General features: G+C 41.2%; 3 protein-coding genes across 12 annotated transcripts in view; 2 read left to right on the plus strand and 1 right to left on the minus strand.

The window, feature by feature from the left end:
- Positions 1–144: 144 nt before the first annotated feature.
- On the plus strand, positions 145–3,383 carry Cstf64 (cleavage stimulation factor subunit 2 CstF64). Of its 4 annotated transcripts, XM_071699983.1 has the most exons (9): positions 145–240; positions 386–652; positions 725–803; positions 1,201–1,766; positions 1,996–2,164; positions 2,221–2,262; positions 2,341–2,438; positions 2,582–2,781; positions 3,089–3,383. In XM_071699983.1, the coding sequence occupies exons 2-9, from the start codon at positions 592–594 to the stop codon at positions 3,206–3,208; spliced, it is 1,335 nt and encodes a 444-aa protein (XP_071556084.1). In that variant the 5' UTR covers positions 145–240; positions 386–591; the 3' UTR covers positions 3,209–3,383. The 4 variants fall into 4 exon arrangements, with proteins under 4 accessions (XP_071556084.1, XP_071556083.1, XP_071556085.1 ...); XM_071699982.1 differs by having other exon boundaries at positions 168–652; XM_071699984.1 differs by having other exon boundaries at positions 168–652; positions 2,236–2,262.
- The window catches only part of Qin (tudor domain-containing protein qin), a 150,718-nt gene continuing 135,069 nt past the window's right edge, over positions 2,814–18,462 (minus strand). For 6 of the 7 annotated variants that reach the window (XM_071699936.1, XM_071699937.1, XM_071699934.1 and 3 more), the window contains 23 exons: positions 11,271–11,495; positions 10,737–10,864; positions 10,322–10,467; positions 9,983–10,099; positions 9,756–9,920; positions 9,404–9,686; positions 9,154–9,304; positions 8,816–8,935; positions 8,610–8,706; positions 8,101–8,273; positions 7,820–8,040; positions 7,079–7,709; positions 6,563–6,711; positions 6,098–6,459; positions 5,699–5,868; positions 5,494–5,613; positions 5,288–5,398; positions 4,571–5,131; positions 4,403–4,496; positions 4,145–4,298; positions 3,889–4,048; positions 3,614–3,701; positions 2,814–3,553 (listed from right to left, as the gene is read on the minus strand). In XM_071699936.1, coding sequence (XP_071556037.1) covers positions 3,480–3,553; positions 3,614–3,701; positions 3,889–4,048; positions 4,145–4,298; positions 4,403–4,496; positions 4,571–5,131; positions 5,288–5,398; positions 5,494–5,613; positions 5,699–5,868; positions 6,098–6,459; positions 6,563–6,711; positions 7,079–7,709; positions 7,820–8,040; positions 8,101–8,273; positions 8,610–8,706; positions 8,816–8,935; positions 9,154–9,304; positions 9,404–9,686; positions 9,756–9,920; positions 9,983–10,099; positions 10,322–10,467; positions 10,737–10,864; positions 11,271–11,495 — 4,500 coding nt within the window. In that variant the 3' untranslated portion in view covers positions 2,814–3,479. Of the gene's footprint in view, positions 3,702–3,888; positions 4,049–4,144; positions 4,299–4,402; positions 4,497–4,570; positions 5,132–5,287; positions 5,399–5,493; positions 5,614–5,698; positions 5,869–6,097; positions 6,460–6,562; positions 6,712–7,078; positions 7,710–7,819; positions 8,041–8,100; positions 8,274–8,609; positions 8,707–8,815; positions 8,936–9,153; positions 9,305–9,403; positions 9,687–9,755; positions 9,921–9,982; positions 10,100–10,321; positions 10,468–10,736; positions 10,865–11,270; positions 11,496–18,462 lie in introns of all 7 variants that reach the window. The other variant, XM_071699935.1, reaches the window with a different exon arrangement.
- Positions 12,582–18,462, plus strand: part of LOC139769171 (uncharacterized) — a 63,052-nt gene continuing 57,171 nt past the window's right edge. Inside the window, exon 1 of the mRNA XM_071700023.1 lies at positions 12,582–12,997. Coding sequence (XP_071556124.1) covers positions 12,934–12,997 — 64 coding nt within the window. The 5' untranslated portion in view covers positions 12,582–12,933. The remainder of the gene's footprint in view (positions 12,998–18,462) is intronic.

The following is an 18,462-nucleotide window of genomic DNA, read 5'->3' on the forward strand; positions in this document are numbered from 1 at the left end:
GGATATATGGGAGAAGTGTGGAACGCTGCTCTATCGGCGGGATGCTGTTAAAGGCGGGATCTTCTGTAACATGAGACAGAAACGTGTTACCTGTTACCTGCCGGAAAATATCTGTTTGACTACGTAGTGCTACGTAGTTCAACGTGCGCACTGTCGAGATTCACATGGACGGATAAAACGGATTCCACACAATCCACAGGGCACAGGGGTTAGGTTCGAGGGTTCTATTTAAAATAAAACGTGAGCAATTGAGCTGATTGAGCACTGTTGAGTGGGTCCATTTTTGAGGCTGTGTGAAGTTTCCCTCTTATTCTACCTAAAACGGAAAATACATTCTCTCTCTCTCTCTCTCTCTCAAATTTTTTTTTGGTTTTGCTCCTTTTAGGTTAGGAGCGTTAGCGCCGTTCAACCCTGCCTTTGGGTTATATAGCGCACTCTCTCTCTCTTTCTCTCAATTTTATGAGAGGTTAGGTTAGTCGGCAGTACGTGCGTGAGTGCGTTGAGTCTGTTATCGAGGGTGTTTAACGGAGTACTTCGTGCATCGTTATTAAAATTGTGTCGAGTGTTTCTTGCAGAAACAAAAGCGTGAAAATGAGCAATTCAACTATTTCGGATCAATCGCTGATGGACAAGTCCATGCGAAGTGTCTTCGGTGAGTAATTAGTAAAACGTACGAGTGCAATGCCGCTTATTGCATCTCTGTGTTAATGTAATTGTTTTACAGTCGGGAATATCCCATATGAGGCTACGGAGGAGAATCTGAAGGATATCTTCAGCGAGGTTGGACCGGTGCTTTCCTTCAAGTAAGCCTATCATACTTTCCGTTGCTCGTTTTGTTTAATTTTATTGATCAAGATCATTCCCTTCGAATCTGCTGATGTGCCTTTAATATTTAACACAAGTCCTGTAAATTTTAGCAGCCTGTTTTAGAATAATATAACTTTCTAAGAAAATAACTTGATTGATTCTAGAATGTTTACAGAAAGTAAACTTGTTGTATAACAAGTTCTCTAATATATTGTTCACTTATGTCTTGTCTTATATGCATTTATTTTCTCTGTTAAAAGCACATGTTAAAAGGACATTAGACTTCTACCTCTATCTTCTAAGTTTATCTCTTTCTTTTCCTATAATTGCTCCAGCTTTTCTATCGTAGAAACGACACTAGTATTTAATAACATACTCAATTGTTGCAATCAGATTGGTATTTGATCGTGAGACGGGCAAGCCCAAGGGATATGGCTTCTGCGAATATAAAGATCAGGAGACAGCTTTAAGCGCTATGAGAAACCTAAATGGGTACGAGATCGGCGGACGAACGTTACGCGTGGACAATGCTTGCACGGAAAAGAGTCGTATGGAGATGCAGAGTCTCCTGCAAGGCCAGAACACAGAGAATCCGTATGGAGAGGCTGTCCAGTCGGACAAGGCGCCAGAAGCGATCAGCAAAGCCGTGGCGTCCCTGCCGCCGGAGCAGATGTTCGAGCTGATGAAGCAGATGAAGCTCTGCGTGCAAAACAATCCGAACGAGGCGCGTCAAATGCTCCTACAGAATCCCCAGTTGGCCTACGCTCTGCTCCAAGCGCAGGTAGTCATGAGGATAGTCGACCCGCATACAGCTGTCAGTATGTTGCACAAGGCTAATCCTATCCCGGGTGTACTGACGCCGTCGGAGAAACCAATCCCGCAGGTACAGCCGCGAATCGAGGAACCGTGGGCGCCACGACCTCCGCCACCCGTCACCGTTCCAGCGCCCATTTTTGCGGGTACGACAAAACTTTGCCTTGTCATTGATTTAAGAATTACGCCAGTAATTATTAGGAGAATATTGTGTTAAAATCTTCAGATGTGTTAATTGATTTTCTATGTAATTGACCCAGATGCGGAAATTAACGCAATAAATTTGCCACATTGCACGCGTCGTATAAATTGTACAACCATTTGCCAGCACTGGACAGGGAATTTAAATTTAAAATTTAATTCGTAAAAACACAGGTCAGGACGTAGATCTTCGACTAGACAGGCAGTTGGACCCGCGTGTAGCTAGATTGGATCAGGATTTAAGAGGATCGCCCCAAACACAGCCTGCGCCAGTCAGCGCGCCATCAGTGTTACCGGTCACCGCCGACCCGAGGGCGTCAAATGCGTTTAATATCGCGGACAAGTAAGTGCACCTCACATTGTTCGATAGACTCCAATTGTAAACTGCGTAATTGAAAGAGCTCTTTTTTACAGCATTCTTCCCGTGGAAGGAATTGAGAGGTCTCATATACATATATACCCCTTAAATATAGATTTAATCGCTGTTTTTTTCTTAAACTAAATCGACATTACTTTCAGCTTCTACCGCGATCCAAGATCCGACAGATTCGCCAGAGATTCGAGAGATCTTAGGGATTCCAGAATGCCGATCGATCCTAGGATTACCAAATCTAATCGTATGTTTCTTTTACTTTTTATACGTGTGATTACTTATGCATTTTATGGTGAGCCCATTGGCTTCGGTATATGTCAAAGTTTAGTGAGAATTGCTTCTCGATGGACCGAACGTTAATAGACTTTAGTTATTCAAAACTTCCAGCGACTCCTGTTGCGCCGCCGATTGTTCCAAGACCGGTCGCTGCACCAACTGTGCCAATTCCATCAAGCGTTGTAATTAGCAACACAACCGGCTCCTCTGTCGCTGCACTTTCACAATCCACAAGTTCCGCAACTTCAAGGCTAGTGGCCGGAATGTCTCCAGCGGGAAGTATTCCCAGCGGCGCGTCCGATCAGGAAAAGGCATGTTACAGTAAAATAACTCCATTGACAAAGATAGTTCATCTTGCTTTCATTGCTTATACATCATTATTTGAAATTTGCTTCGCAAGAGTCAAGTTATTTTGAAACAAAATAATATCATGGTCGTGTCTCATGTTCTTCATATAAAATAAAATATAAGAACAAAAACTTATTAGTTATACGTGTATAAAGACTAATTAATTTTATTGGATATATCAGCACGATGAACCAAAGTGCAGTCGTGAACAGCTTAGTCAGTGTAAAAAAATGTATCTCAGCTATGTTCTAAACAGATTTTTTTTCGCAGGCGGCCTTGATAATGCAAGTATTGCAGTTATCAGATGAACAAATTGCAATGCTTCCACCTGAGCAAAGGCAAAGTATCTTGGTGCTGAAGGAACAGATTGCGAAGAGTACACAACGTTAGTTAAGAGACGCTAATATAAAATCCCTAAACGTCACTAAATCTAATGCAATATCAAAATATAATGTACGATCGCATTAAAAAAAAAATAAGATTTTATAAGAACTTCTCTTATTTTCTAATGTATCATAATCATAATCCTTATTTATACATAGAAAAAATAAAATATTCACAGATATTCCTTCTCGATTTACTTAAACCATGGATATAAATCATATGAGACAAATATGATTTAAGTAAAGCTTGAAGTCATTAAAGCTACCTCTTGAGTTCCTTAAACTAGTATAAACCTTCTTCTATTAGGTGAAACTCCTGAATCTTCTTTGGGTTTCTTAAACTGGTATAAACCTTCTTAGAAATTAAGTGAAACTCCTCAATCTTCCTTGGGTTTCTTAAACTGGTATAAACCTTCTTCTATTAAGTGAGCATAAAAAAGTTCTCTGCACGTTTTATCCTTGTATATTTGGACCACCAGATTATTTCCATTGTTGATCTCCTGCGATGATAATTAATGTTAATAATAATTAAATAAGTTGGAAAAAAAAAATATATATATACACAGAAACTAATATAAGGCTGTCAAAGATGTAAGCTTGGATCGTATGGCTTTTGATTCTAATTTGATTGAATAATTAATGTGTTTTTATCTGACTTTTAAGTAAATGAATTCTAAACGAGCTTACCTTAATTTGGGCCACAACTGCTTGATTATAGATTTCATCTAATTTTGACGCTAACAAATCAATGTCGTCAGAGACAAAGTTTAGACCCCAAAAGGTGCATTTGATAGCCATGGCGGGCACTTCCAGCCATTTTTGCTTTGGTGCATATAAATTGTGGTCTCTAGAACATTTTATTTTTGTGTATCATTATACAAATACATAACACAATTCAAATAATGAAAAAAATGTTAGTATTATCGATAGTATTATATCTTACTCGGAGAGTAGGTCCAATATTCTGTATTCATGATTACCATAGTCGACATAATATAGTGAAATCTTTATGTATTGACTGTTTGGAATTTTCTCACTATTTGTAATTACGCATCTATACCACATGTCATCAATAAACTTCGTAATGCATGGAGTATCTAAGAAAAATTATAAAATGAATATTATTAATAATTTCATTAAACATTGTGTTGCGTATCAATTAAATCATGCTATTCTTATTAAAAATACTTTCATTACTCACTCTTCGCAAAAGATTCGAGTAACGGTTGATGACGAGCATCGGTTTGTAACTCTGACATTATAATTTCGTACCGCAAATAATACTTGTGAAGCTCCTAAAAGGTGAATATAAATTAGACTGATGCTCTTTGTGTCAGATATATTTAATAATAAATTCGCGTATGCCCACATTAGAGAACATATGGTCGTTATTTTCTGCCAATTGCGCGAATGAGGTGATGGGATCTTTGTTGCAACATAATTTTATTTCGATATACTTCGTCTCCTGCGGAATTGTCAACTGTTTGTATGAGAGAAAAACACCGTCTTCTTCCTCCGATTGTGGTTGCGGCGTTGAACAGATCAGATGATTATTCAAAATATTCGTCTCTATTGAAGATATACTTTCGGTATCGGATATCTTAATCTTCAATTTATCAAGCAATTCTGTCTTTAGAGACTCCGCTAAATTACCGCTGATCATATCCTCGATCAATGTAACATCCTGCGTGTATGTTCCCGAAGATCCGTTGGAAATATCAGCTACAGACAGCTTTTCGTACTCGCTTACTGTCTCTTCAATGACGACATCTCTGGTGGTGTCCAAGGATTTCAAATCATCCTCTTCATCCTCGGAATTGTCTGAATCATTCCACTCCTTACGTTCGATCTTAACATTCATCTTCTCCATGTGATTTGCAAGGTACATGAGAAAGTCGCACTTCCATGGCTGCAATAATTGTATCGATATCTGCGGGGTAACAAGCATGACGTTAATGCATGCATAACATTATTACTAATAGGTTATGATAAAATAATCGTTATCGAAATATAAAAGTTAATTAGAGACTTTAAATTAGGAGCTCGTTTATACTCTTAAATTACTACTGACATGGACGCAACTTACAATTAAATACGTGGGTTGACGCTGTAAAATGGACACTTTGCATTCTTTATCAACGAGAAGCGCGTGTATGCGGTCTAAATCGTGCCTTATCCATTTACCGGTTGGGGATGCCTGTTATACAAACACGAGGAAAGATTTTGAAAAATAATTGCAAATAAACACGGAATTACACAATAAATTGGTATTGCCAAAGAATATCCTGTTACCGGTTTTAGCCCGCTGATGACGCATTTTGTGCACTGGATAGGAATATGTCCCAGTCTAACGTGATCCGTTACGTGCTCCATCTCACAGTCTTCCACATTGCCGTAATCGACAAATTCCACCTAGATACAGAGCACACGATCAAGAAAACGATAATGCGAAAATAATAGTTTGCGAAAGTAATAATAATAGATTATTATTCCTTACCTGTACTATATTTCCTGAAGTTTTGATAATTTTACCTCTGTACCACTTTTGGTTACCATGATATCGAGCGATACATAATTCTCCTTCCTTCCATTGCTTATCTTTGTTTATTTTAATATTCTTATAATGAGTTTGTAATTCAGTCTCTATATAGTGCACTACATCGGCATCTAACGAAAGTAAAACGTTTTCGAATAAAAAACCGTTGTATTGCAATAAATTATATATATATATATCTGTGTGTGTGTGTGTGTGTGTGTGTGTGTGTGTGTGTGTGTGTGTGTGTGTGTGTGTGTGTGTGTGTGTGTAGGTATTAAGTATAAATCAAAGCAAAATTCTATGCAAGATTACATTAGAAAGGAACTCTATGTAGATTACTATATAACCAAGGCAACGTACTATATTTCTTAGAATGCAAGTACACAACGCATTTGTTGCCCACATTTGTCGGTATAGCGTGAAATACTTCCTCCGTTATCTCAGTCGGCGGTAACCAGTCCGAGAATTTCACTGCACATTCACGATCTGTCGATTCGCAAGCCTGGTATTTCAAAGCTAAAGTAGTTAAAACGTCAATGCTAGAATTGCAAAACGACAGTTCATCCTTAGGTGATATCAACGTTTCATCCATTTCAGTCTCGTTCAGCCCTTTGTTAAGCCACTTCACCTCTTCTTCTTCGATGGACTGCACAAACCAACAACTGCTCTCCAACTGCTGTCTAAATTCTGTTGCGAGAGTCGAGTCTGCTTTCGCAAAGTAGCTGTTGAATTGGATTAAAAATCATGATTCAAATATCGCATACAAATTAAGTTTCTTTTAGTTTAGTTTAGTTAATTAAATATAGAATTGATTTAACTTCTTACTTTTTAATGGGTAAGGCGACACCCTTCTCCACCAACATTCGGTTGATAGAATTTATTTCTACTTCAGTTCGCGCTAAAGGTCCTGGTACTTTTAACTGTCTTACCCAAAGCTCGACAGAGACCACGTCATCGCAAATTTCTTCCTGAACCTTAACATACGTGACAGGAGCAAGTTACATTTTTATATTCGCAATCAAATTTATTGCCTTCGGCAATTGCAATTAATATTATTTTTTTCACACAACTTTCAAGTAATTTTTAAAGATTTTAGAAAATCTATAATCTGTGTTAGAATTTAGGACAGAATTTTATTTATAATCTTATATGTAAAATAAAGAACATTTGAAGAGAAAATCGGAGAATATATATAGATAAAAAATATATATATATTAAAATACATATATATGTCAAAGTACACGGCATATAAGATTACAAATGGAATTATTGTCTAAAGTGGGCTTTTATAAATCCCCGAACTTCATGGATTAAAAGAAAAAAAGGCAAGAAGTTTTTTACCGGCTTAGTGATGTAAAATTTGCAATTGGCATTCTCTCGTATAATCTCGGACAGCGTTGCGCAGGATAACTTCGGCCACGTGGATGATCCGCCGCACGGCAAAATACCGGCCAGCTTCACCTTAAAGCAGTACGTCATTTCCTTGGCGAATTTCGAAAGGAGAACTTGTATGTCCTTCATCGTCACCGTCTCCTCGATACCCATGTCGTAGAAATAAACCAGCACTTCTGTCGAAGATTTTATTTTCAATATTTTCGCGCGGAAGTAGGACTTGTCCTTTGCGGAATACACCGCGCACAATGCGCCTTCACTCCAATTATCGCGCGGTTCGGAGAAATAGGCATCGTAGAACTTCTGCATCGCCGCCATCAGTTTCGCGTTCGATTTTTCATATTCGGTCTGGGCAACGTAGATGCAGTCCGGTGTGGTCACCCGTTGAACATGCACTTCCACCTTGAACGGATCTTTAGGCGTCTCGTCTTTTACTGTATCATCATCCTCCACCTGCGTATCGTTCCACGAAACGCAGAGGTCTTTGATAGTATTATCGGATTTCGGATTATTATCGGACTCCAGTGGAATAGTAGGTTTAATAGCCAATCGTAATTTCTTAGGCTTGTTCTTGAATTTGCTACATTAGGGAAAAGAGAGAACAATAATCATAAAAAATTGAACATCGCATCTCAAATAAAGTCTTTTTATCTTTTTATGTAAAAAATTTTATGTGACGCCAGCGCTCACCTAAAAAAAAATTCGTTAACAACGCCTGCGACTTTTAACTGACGGCTGATGTCGATGTCATCAGCGTACATACATCCGATGTACCCGTCGTCTAATTTTCTTCGAGGATTTATCGTGATACAGTTTGCATTATTGAAAATATGCAGCAAACTTGATAAAGCTTCCGGTTTCCAGCTTCCATCAGATTCAGCCATTATATACATTAACGCTACCTTTATGGCCTGAACGAGAGAAAACGATAAGCCTGTGTGATTCTGTGCATAGAAAAGGGATTGACTTACTTGTGCCTTAAATATGGTGTATTCATGCGGAATCGCTCGTAACGTGTCGCAATTTTGAATCAAGGTATAACCCCAGTCCACGCAAAACACTCTGACTTGATTTTCATTAATTATTTCAGTGATCTCGCCGCGTTGCCAGGTATTGTCTTCCAATTGTACAGCGCATGGTAAACCTGATATCGAATTTAAATTCTCAAGTAAAAACTTTTTTAAGAGAAGCATCTGAAGACTATTAGATATTGCAATTATAACAGTTATAGAGAATAATATGAAATTTTCTTTCCAGTACTCTAAATTTTTGACAAATTTTTCTAACCCTTTTTAATTTCAAAATAACTAAAAATAATTAGTGGAACATCTCATTTAAATTAATCTGTTTAATTATTACAACATATGATAACATAATAACAATAATATTAATAAAATTCACAGCTGTGTAATTAGTATTGTCGATCAGCTATGAAATAATTATCTCGGCAATCCAAAAATATCTGTAAATAAAAACCAACCTTCTTGTGGTGTTTCAATTATGTTCGGTGAAGTATCTTTTTCGAAATACTCATTCATTTCATTCCTTATTTTCAAGAACTTATTTTGACGCATAGCCTGCAAAGATTCACAAAAATAAAAAGTAACACAAAACTTCTTTGCTTTCTCTAACGAGATCACGGCAAAATAAATATTGTAATGATATGATACTTAGTAATTGTTTTACCTTCAAGACATAAATTTTTTCTGGTGACTCAATCCAGCCAATGTTAACCGTTGTCATCTTACTTAACAAAAGGTCTTCTTTAGTATAAACGTACGTAGTAGTAGCTTTCAACTCGTGCTTCTGCAAAAGAATGCAAACATTGCGTGCGACAAAATAAGAAAAAAATAATCACGGTTGAATTATTTTTTCCTTCTAAGAAAGTTTTAAAAGAAAGATCGACCAAAAATCTGGGTATTGACAACTTATATGTGTGTGTATGTGCAGCGGAGTATTAGCTCTAACATTGTAGTGTTATAACGATGTGACATATGTATTTTCGAAAACTGTTTCGAACTTACCGGGCTTAGCCGAGTGTTCAAACGCGCGTAATCCATAATTTTCATAGTGCTGCACATCGACTGCGGACCCATGTTACTATTCTTCGAGATAAAGCAAATATCGACGTACTGAACGTCACGGGTGGAGTTGAAAACGGACATCGTGCAATCGCTGTAACGTAGAACATTTTTCCAAACGGTTAACGGGGACACTCGCTTTCCTCGAACACACACACGGGGTTAAGAATCGTAGGATTGGCTAATGGCTTACGCTCCGTTCGTCAGCTTCAGGAAGTCGTTCGTGCTCGCGTTTGTCCAGTGAAGATTTTTGGGCAGCAAGCCATGTAAGCTGCATCGAATCGCTTGCGGTGGCAGTTCACGCAGATGCTTGGCGATCTCTCGCACTCTCGATGCCGCTATGTTGCACTCTTCGTAGCCGTAGTCTATGTAAATCGCGTTGTACACCCGTTCACCGTCGGCGGTCGTACTCGCCGCGGTCACCCGCCCTCGATACCACTCGTCGGCTTTCCATTGTTTGACGATACACATCTCGTCTGTAAAACAGAACAAACACGACGGGTAAAAATAAATACGATCGCTAATCTCATCGCGAGCGATCGTACCTTGCTCGATATTAATCGGTGTCTCGACTAGGTTCTTCTGGCCGTTTCCGTATGCCGTTATGTCTTTCTCCAACTGCAGGAATTCCGGTTTCGTGGCCAGTTTTCGGACGAAGAAAAACGACGGATTAACAACGTACGTCACCTCCACCTTGTACTCGGAAATGCCTTGAAAGAGAAAAAAAAAAACCGGTTAGAATAAGAATTGAAGATTAGAAAGAATAACTTACTTTCTTCTTGCTCGGAATCTTCCGTCTTGTTGTCGATGATCGTCGTTGGTGGTAGTGCTACTAGTGCTTTACTTGGTTGCATTTCCGGTAGCATTGACGGCGGCTCGTCAAAGACCACTGTCGATACCATTTCATAATTATTTAACTGCGTTTTTTCATTTCGCACAAATCACAAGTCATAATGATATGATATTTAGAAAAAAGATTTTGCGGAAATATAATCTGTCGAATCTAACGAAAACATTGACTTGTGATTTATTAGAAAAAAAATTTAGAACATCCGAAGGTGAAGATGCCACATTTTTGGAAAAGCTCTCGCGATAGGATCAATGTTCTCACTTGCGCGCAATTTCTTCGATAAAGGCGACATTATGTAATTCTTTGGTAGCTCGTCTTTTCGCACGAGATTGTAGGACGACATTAACGGCACTGCGATTGCGCAGTGATCTTCAATAGCTGCGGCGATCGAGTCATCGACGGTAAACCTGTTGAGAGAAATGCCTTGTGTTGCACTAGCGAGAATTATTCGGATAGCCGCTCGCGCTTCGTGCGATCGTACGCGACAAAAAGCGTGTCTTGCAAAAAATAATCTGCTTGGGTATGAACTTCGATATTGACAAAGAGACATTCGGTAACATTCCAATTATTAACGGCGAAGGAACGATCAAGCGCGAATCAGCAAAAATTCTTGCGCGTCTTGTTTATCTTGCTTATCAAAGCAATTCCTTTAATTAATTCGCTTTTTGTTACTTACGTTGCGATTTGATTCTGGCACGCGTCCTTATACATCAAATGACAAGGGAGATCTGCCATCTCGTTCAAGATGTTTATCGCGTTTCGTATGTCCATCTTGTGGAAGGTTTGTTTCGCATAGGACGCTATCTACAGACAAATGTTATCAAGTTCAACTTAAGTCGCTGTTAAAAAAGATGTCGATTTGAATTTAATTGAATATCATGTTACTTCCGTCCGATCTTCTTCTACTCCATTAATTATCTAATTATTCTTAATTATATTCATTCATAATTCATTACATTCTTTTATCCACTACGTCATTAATTATAATTATATATATGCATTCATTATATTCTTTTATCTACTACACTCTTAATTAAATCTAGAAAGTTAAAATTAGTTACGAATAATCGAAAGAATTTATACAGTAAATTGTATAATCTGAAGCTTATAGAGAATCGTCATTGAATATTGAAGTAAACGACGTTTGATTTGAAGGCAGTGCCAGACGAATATTTCTGGTGTTTATAAAAATTATTTTTGAAAAACATACCTGCAGCGTCATCTTCAGTTTTTCCTCCTGGATTCCAAGCTGCCGTTCGATGTCCTCTAAATTATTCTTTAGGCAATCACTTTGCTCGTGTAGTTGGTTCATCAATCTCGCTTCCATGTTTTGGAGAACGCCGTGCAGATACGCGAAATGTTGAGCGACTGACGCCTCGATGATTTCGCTGTTTTGCACCTTGTACGTGTTGGACGTGATCGCTGATTTTATTTTCTGAAAGAATATCACATGTACGATCCGTTAATGCTTATCCTCATTATATCGTGATCTGAAATAAATGTGTGAATGAAATTTACGAAAATTGCGTTACGTATCCATTCAGGAAATTTTATAAGAAAAAATGAAGAAAGAGATGAACGTCGAGATAAAGCGGCGAAATAAAAGACTAATAAATCAAACTAAATAAATTTAAAAAAAAAAAGAAGAACGCAACAGGTTTTCGTTATCAAATATGCAAAGTAACGAGGCAGATCTTCGATTGAGAAATGCGGGAGTGAGAAATGGAGTTCGCAAGCGCGCGAGATGTGAGAAGGGGGTCGGCGAAATGTATGCATGTCCATTTGCGCAAATGGCTCGATATGGAAAAATATTATTATTGCGCGAGCGAAAGAGCCCGCCCCTCGCGGGCTTCCGTCGCGAGTTTCGATCCAAGTTCACGAGAAAAATTCGTCGTGTTGTTGCTTCAGTAAACTCTCAGGTCGTCGCTTCGTTCCCGCGGAGTAAATCGGCGGGATCAACAACGTGTACAACATTATGCACTACCGTGCCGTTTTGTGGCTCGTCCTCGGGAGATTCTTCTCTCGCCATCGCGAAAATTCGCTGCTGCTAATCAATGACTTTTACAACGCCTGATGTATGATTATCGCATTTGTATGATTATTTCTTCGCCGATTTGGAACTGATTTTCTTTTACGAGCAGCGCAATGTCCCTGTAGATTTCCCGAATATCGATTCTATTATTAATATCAATTACAGAGAATACGTAAATATTGAATTAATTAATTTTTGTTCATCAGACAGAATCTTGTAAAGGTATGAAATTCACAAAAATTATAATTGAGCACAAAACTCTGTCCGACGATCAAAAATATGTTAATTTATTTATTCTGTGCTTAATTTGGGGGAAGGGGGGGGGTCGATATTTATTTATTGAAATATTGGCAGGCTCTCTGCACATTCAGCGAGGACGAGCTCGACTTCGCGTGAAGGCAGAAGGTCGACTCGCGTCGGTCTCTCGCCTCGAGGAGGATTCCACCGCGGAGGGAAAGAGAGACCGGGCTCGTCTCTCGTCTCTTGCGGAGAGATTGGAACGGCTGGGAGAGGCCCCGTGCACCACACAAGTGGGCCGCTGCGCGAGGCTAATACCACTTGGCCACCACGAGCCTTTCCTCAGTCTTTCACGTCCCGAACGGCCGGTCGCACACCCAACCGCAAGACAGTCGCGAGGTTCCGTTCGCCGGCGCGAGTATACTCGCGTCCTCCGTGCCTTCTCCGTGCCGCGGTCGGTGTTCGCCGCGAGGTCGAGTCGACTCTCGACGATGCGTCCGCGATCGTAGGCTGTCCCCTTGGTGCCAGCACGGAGGCGCAGGTCGCGAGGAGGAAGAGGGTAGAAGCGGACGAGCGGAGGAGAAGAGGGATATATATATATAATATGAGGCTCCTCTGCGTGGCGATTGCCATCGCGAGTGTAGCGTTTCTCTCAACAATCGTCTCAGGTGAGTCTCTCTCGCTCTCTCGCAACTTGAACATTTGGGCCGCGCCCAGAGCTCTGCGAAAATGTTGGCTCCTGTAGTCGTCAATATTTTCGCGATGTGAAAAACAAGAAGGAACGAGAAATCTTGAGATAAAAGTCGCGAGCGCTTCTAGTCTTCGTCAAGCTTTATCTATCTCTTTCGCGCGCTTGATTTCTTTCTTTTTTTTTTATTCTTACTATTCACGCATCTCAGGCTCACCCTACGAGTTCACTCGTTTGAATCAGCCTCCGCGCGTGCGTAACTCCCCCTTGAGCGTTGAATTGTTACAATGCTAAGAGTGAACGTCGAAGACGATCGCGAAGGCCATCGGTCTTTCTCCGCGTTCTCTAATTAAACGCGCGTAAACCGTAGACCGATTCACGGACGATGCGTTTTCGTCGGATGAACTTAATTTGCCCTCCCAACCCACCGTTCGAGTAAACCGCGCTGATACCCGCTTCCTTCCGGGACCACCCTTCGACTATTTGCGGAGTATAATTAACGCCGCGAAGACGCTAAGGGGAGTTCTCAACGGTCGATTGATTAGGTTAAACAAGATCACGCCGAGTTGTGGAGAACGATTCGGTGCACGAGTTACAGATCGCGATGATGCCGGGAACGGCTTTTTATCTCCGGAGCAGATTTTCTTCTTCATCTGCCCATAAATGATTATCTCCTTTTATAGTTAACTGTGAAAAAGTAATTTAACTTCTCAACACGTTACTTCAGAAGTGAATAAAACCAGTTACCCATTACAAAATGTATTTTTTACAGCTGTTTGGTATATCCTATAAAAATAATTTGTATAATGCTAATAATAAATGAATCTATAGCCTTAAGATAAAAATATTTTTACAATCCTTCACAAATTTCTTTCTCTCCCTCTTCGTGCAAAAATAAATCTTTCTCCAAGTTTAAATCGATACCATTTCGAATAGCGATATATCTGAATCATTTTTCGTGTAAGACTCAAAATTGAAAAAGATTCTCTTCAGTTACATCGATTTGTCATTTTTAGAGAATCGTGTTAAGTCGTCCTGCGTTTTCAACACGATCAAGTTCAATGAGGAGATAAGTTAGAAAGACGGTAATTGCAGCGGCGTTGACCCGAATGATATCGTGATAATCGATGATAAACGGGAGATTCAATCGGTGACGAGCTAGAAGCTCGAGCCACATACGAGAGCCTCGCCGGTCACGATCTCTTCGTCGCTTTTATTTCCCTCGTTCGAGACGGAAATGTCCATGGGCATTGCGGCCCCTTCTTCTCCCTCTCCTGCCATCCCTCGATCTATCTATTTATTTATCTACGTGCTCCCGAGTATAATGGACAATAAAACGTTTCATGCGCTAAAAAGCAATAACCGCACGCGAACATGGGTGTCGCAAAAAATCCGGCTGGTTAGCGAAGGCAATGCGTGGTTTTACGCTCCTTCCCTCGCTCGCTCCTTCTCTCTCCATCTCCTTGCGTCTTGCGCTCTTTATTTTTATCATCCCTTGGGCACGACATCGATCCAACGACCGACGCAAAAGGACGGCAAAAGGAAAAAAAGGGAAGAGCGGAGGCTATGACCGGAACACGTCGACGGGGCGGGAGAGAATGGAAGTAACACGGTAGGTTTTTTCTGAAAACAAACCCTCACCGGACATCGTCTCAATTACCGCTCAAACATCCCTCTCCAAAGGCGGATTCCGGAGGAAGAATTTCTCTCCCTCTGAGTTTCGCGAAGCAGGTCGCGGATCCGCTGGTACGACAAAATCCCGACGACGACGATGGATCCCCCGCGCGATATCCCGGGGAAAGTCGAAATGGGGAAAATTAATGGCAGGACGACAGCTGTCATTATTAGGCTCTATGGTTCGAATTAAGCTTTAAATGAAGTTTTTATTCAAAGCCCCTCGCACGGTCGACTGATAAAAGAAAGTAACAATTACGATTGTGAATGTTATCATATTATGCCATCGGGAATAGAGACTCGCCGGTCGTATTTCGATATTATTTATACATCGACAGTGTTTATTTTATCGTCGCCGTTCACGGGTCCTGCACGCGCACAGCTCCTGCGGAAAGACCGCGGGGAGATCCGTCCCGCGATTGATTCGAAAGGCGTTCCACCTCGAGCTGTTTACTCGGACGATCTAGATAGAGAAACATCGCTCAAGGATCGCTCGGTCTCTCAACCTCGTTCTCTTCAAGGATGATTAGAGTAGATTCATCTCCGTGCATTCGCGCGTGCCCGACGATCGTGGGGCGGAGAAGGGGAATAATAATTAATTAAACCACGCGTGACGGGCTGCGATTTTGACCGTCATCGACTACTTCCACCAGCTATAATTTGAGCTTTACTGGTCGAATAAAAATCGCGCGCTCCAAATGTCCGACATACCGCGGTGTTAAAAGCGTGACGTAACATGGTTGAATATTTCCCCGGTACGCACGACAAGGAATGCCCCATCCGTCGTTTCGTTTGACAAAAACGCGAGTTGCGTTTTCGCGCAAAACGCGGACCGGATTAACTCGAAGCGGAAACGCTCGCCGAAACAGAAAAAGCCCGATCGTACGTTTGTAGAGCGCGGATCCCTCGCGATTATCCGATTCGTATATTATTTCCTTTGTATCCTTCGCGATTATAACGCCCAAGTTGTACAAGATTGCGTTGATCTAGCGACCGGACCGGTTGGAAGTTCCGCGAAACGATCGAAGATCCGATCGGAGAATGACAAGAGCTTTTCCTATATTTATCGACTGTATATTTTAATATTTATTAGAAGACTGTATCTTCTATTAACTTTTCGCGAGTTGCGTGCTTTTGCAAAAAAAAAAATAACGAATATTTAGCTGTAGCAAATTTCATTAGTTATTATATAAACAGCAAAAAGATTTGTCAAGACCAACTTTATTTGCAAAATAGTTTTGTTAGATCCGTAAATTATTTTGCTCCAGCAATAAATTTACTCAATTTCTTCCTTTCTGTTCTCATAATTTTGCTTATTCCATGACGACATTCTATCAGCAACAATTGCGTAATAGTAAAAGACATATTTGATACAGATAAATTGTTTGCTCTAACAACAAATTAATCTGTTTCTATATGAACTTACTCGATAAAACTTTTCTATTCTTTCAGCGAAACAAATCTTACAAATCTTACTTAACATCAAATGATTGGGTTGTCACAGGAAGATCTGTTTGCTCTTACATTAAATATACGGTAGCAGCAATGATTTTGCCACGATAGTCAGATTATCTTTCTCCCGTGTGACGAGTTCTCATTTTCCAAGTTACAAAGTCACTGTTTATTACAAATCTGCCGCTATAATAATCTCCGCATAATGCATCTCATGCAAGATTCGCATAGTGGAAACGTTAATGTCTTCCGCCGCGCGTGCGAATTGCCCGCTGACGATAATGAATAGGTGCATATCGCGCAAGAATAATGTATTACCCGGCGAATGCACCGGTGCACAATTTCGCATATACATATAAATTGTTCATATCCGCGACTGTCGCGTCCGCCAAATTTTGCACGATATCATACACTCGGGTAGGGGGAGAGCTCCCAAAGATTTTCTGGCAGACGTGGTCGGAAAAACGTCTCCCGTAAAAATGTCGCGTAACCATCGGCGATCTTTCCGACATAAAATTTCACGGCACGCCTTGCGACAGGATCCGAGACTATGAGAGAGAGAGAGACACAGATTTTTTTTCGAAGTCGAGATGACTCACCGCGGTATATCGCGACGATCAATTACGTTTCAACATCGCGACGGCGACAATAAGGCGCGCGGGCCTCGTAATCCGGGCATGTAAACGCGCGTGTACTAATTACGACTTGCGGGCTGGCTTGCTCGCTCGCTCGCTTGCGCCACACGCTCCGGTCGCGAGATCGTGCATGACAATCAAGCCGCGGGGAAACCCGCGATCGTGAGCCGAGTTATGAATTAAGTTCCCTCCCCGCGCGTTTCTTAGGTGGGAAAAGAAGGTGCCCTGCGAGAGCTCTCGATTCCCGCGTCCACGTGTCCGCGAGCGCAGGATATCCTCGCCTATAGCATTACACGGCGATAATATAAATGTACAAATGCAAACTGACAGTCTTCAGGCTTTTCTGTGTACGTGCTCTTCTCTCTCTCTCTCTCGTCATACCTACCTCTGGAAAAAAAGAAATGTGGGATCTCAAGTTTATTTCGGCTCAGATCCGCTGAGAAGGAGCCTGATTGAAGCGGCCCTCTCGCATAAAACGCGCAAGAAACAAACGTGGAACCAACGAGGGGAGAGAGTATCGCTCTCTGCCTCGTCCCCGCGCGCGAATGTCATTATAGTAATACGGTAATGGTGTTATTAAAGGAACGGTAAAAAGAATGCGCTCCAATTATATCTCCCAGGATCTCCGTCCGTCCGTCGGCGATGCCAAAGAGAAATCTATTTCCATTATACAGTCCTACCGCGCGCGCATACATATTTCATCTCTTCACGGCGAGCTTTGAGAGCGGTATATATACATAACATATATATGTATAAAACGATCGATGACGCCGTTGCAAATATTATTTTATGGGCGTCGACCAGGCGCGCGCAATAGCGGAGCGGCTCTCCCGAGGTGTCGATTCGCGAGATCGATGCTGCGCTCGTGATTGCTGTCGAAATCAGTTAGAGAAGTTATTCATTTCGCGCCGCCGCGCGCCTAATAAACATATTCACGACGACTTGCCCGGCATCATCATTGTGAATATGAATAAGCGAGCCGTCGCGCGACGCGTATTATTCATGATAATTATTAGCAATAATTAATCTGTAATCATAATAGATAATATCCGCGGCTTTCATCGCTGCCGATATATGACCGATTCGGAATTTATAATTGTCAACTTTTTCGGGAGCGACACGCGCATTCGCGGCACGCCTTCTCCACGCGGCGGCGGCGGCGGTGGATCGATTAATTGAAATCGGTGGTCGGTGCGTCGACGACGATCCTGGGATGAGGTAAAAGACGGTGGAATTTCGCAACGTCCCACCGCGAAGATTAGTGTCGCGCTCAAAGAAGTAATCTACGGTTTTCTACGCCCCCGTTGTTTGTAATCCGGCGTTTTGTTCGGCCGAAGAGAGGTACGAGGCGGTTCGCTTAAATCCTGCTTATACGTACCGCGGAGAGAGCTGTACTGGGGCTCTTCTCTAAAGACGAGAGACGCCAACGCCGAGAGAGGCAGAGCAACGATTTACGGACGCCGGAATGAACGGAGTTAGTTAAAAACACCCGAGTTTTTGCCGCTAAATTACACGGTAATCGGTAAAGATTTCATAAACGTTCGACATCACTGGAGATCGGAAAAATGGGAAAAAGAGAGATCGAGCTGTGGATTAAAATTGTATCGACATCACTGCCATTGCCGCCGTACACGAGCTTCGTTAGAGGAGACGAGAGAATGATTCTTTTTTTTTAACGCGAGAG

Source organism: Temnothorax nylanderi, unplaced genomic scaffold (genome assembly GCF_030848795.1).
Source record: "Temnothorax nylanderi isolate EJ_2023f unplaced genomic scaffold, tnyl_v1.0 TNYL_tig0020_pilon, whole genome shotgun sequence".
NCBI classification, from domain to species: Eukaryota; Metazoa; Arthropoda; class Insecta; order Hymenoptera; family Formicidae; genus Temnothorax; species Temnothorax nylanderi.

Bases quoted from the DNA above. Each gene is read 5' to 3' on its own strand.
- Cstf64 (XM_071699983.1), top strand. From the start codon at position 592: ATGAGCAATTCAACTATTTCGGATCAATCGCTGATGGACAAGTCCATG. The intron at 653-724 runs GTGAGTAATTAG...ATTGTTTTACAG, and splicing joins GTCCATGCGAAGTGTCTTCG to TCGGGAATATCCCATATGAG. The intron at 2,782-3,088 runs GCATGTTACAGT...TTTTTTTCGCAG, and splicing joins GCGCGTCCGATCAGGAAAAG to GCGGCCTTGATAATGCAAGT.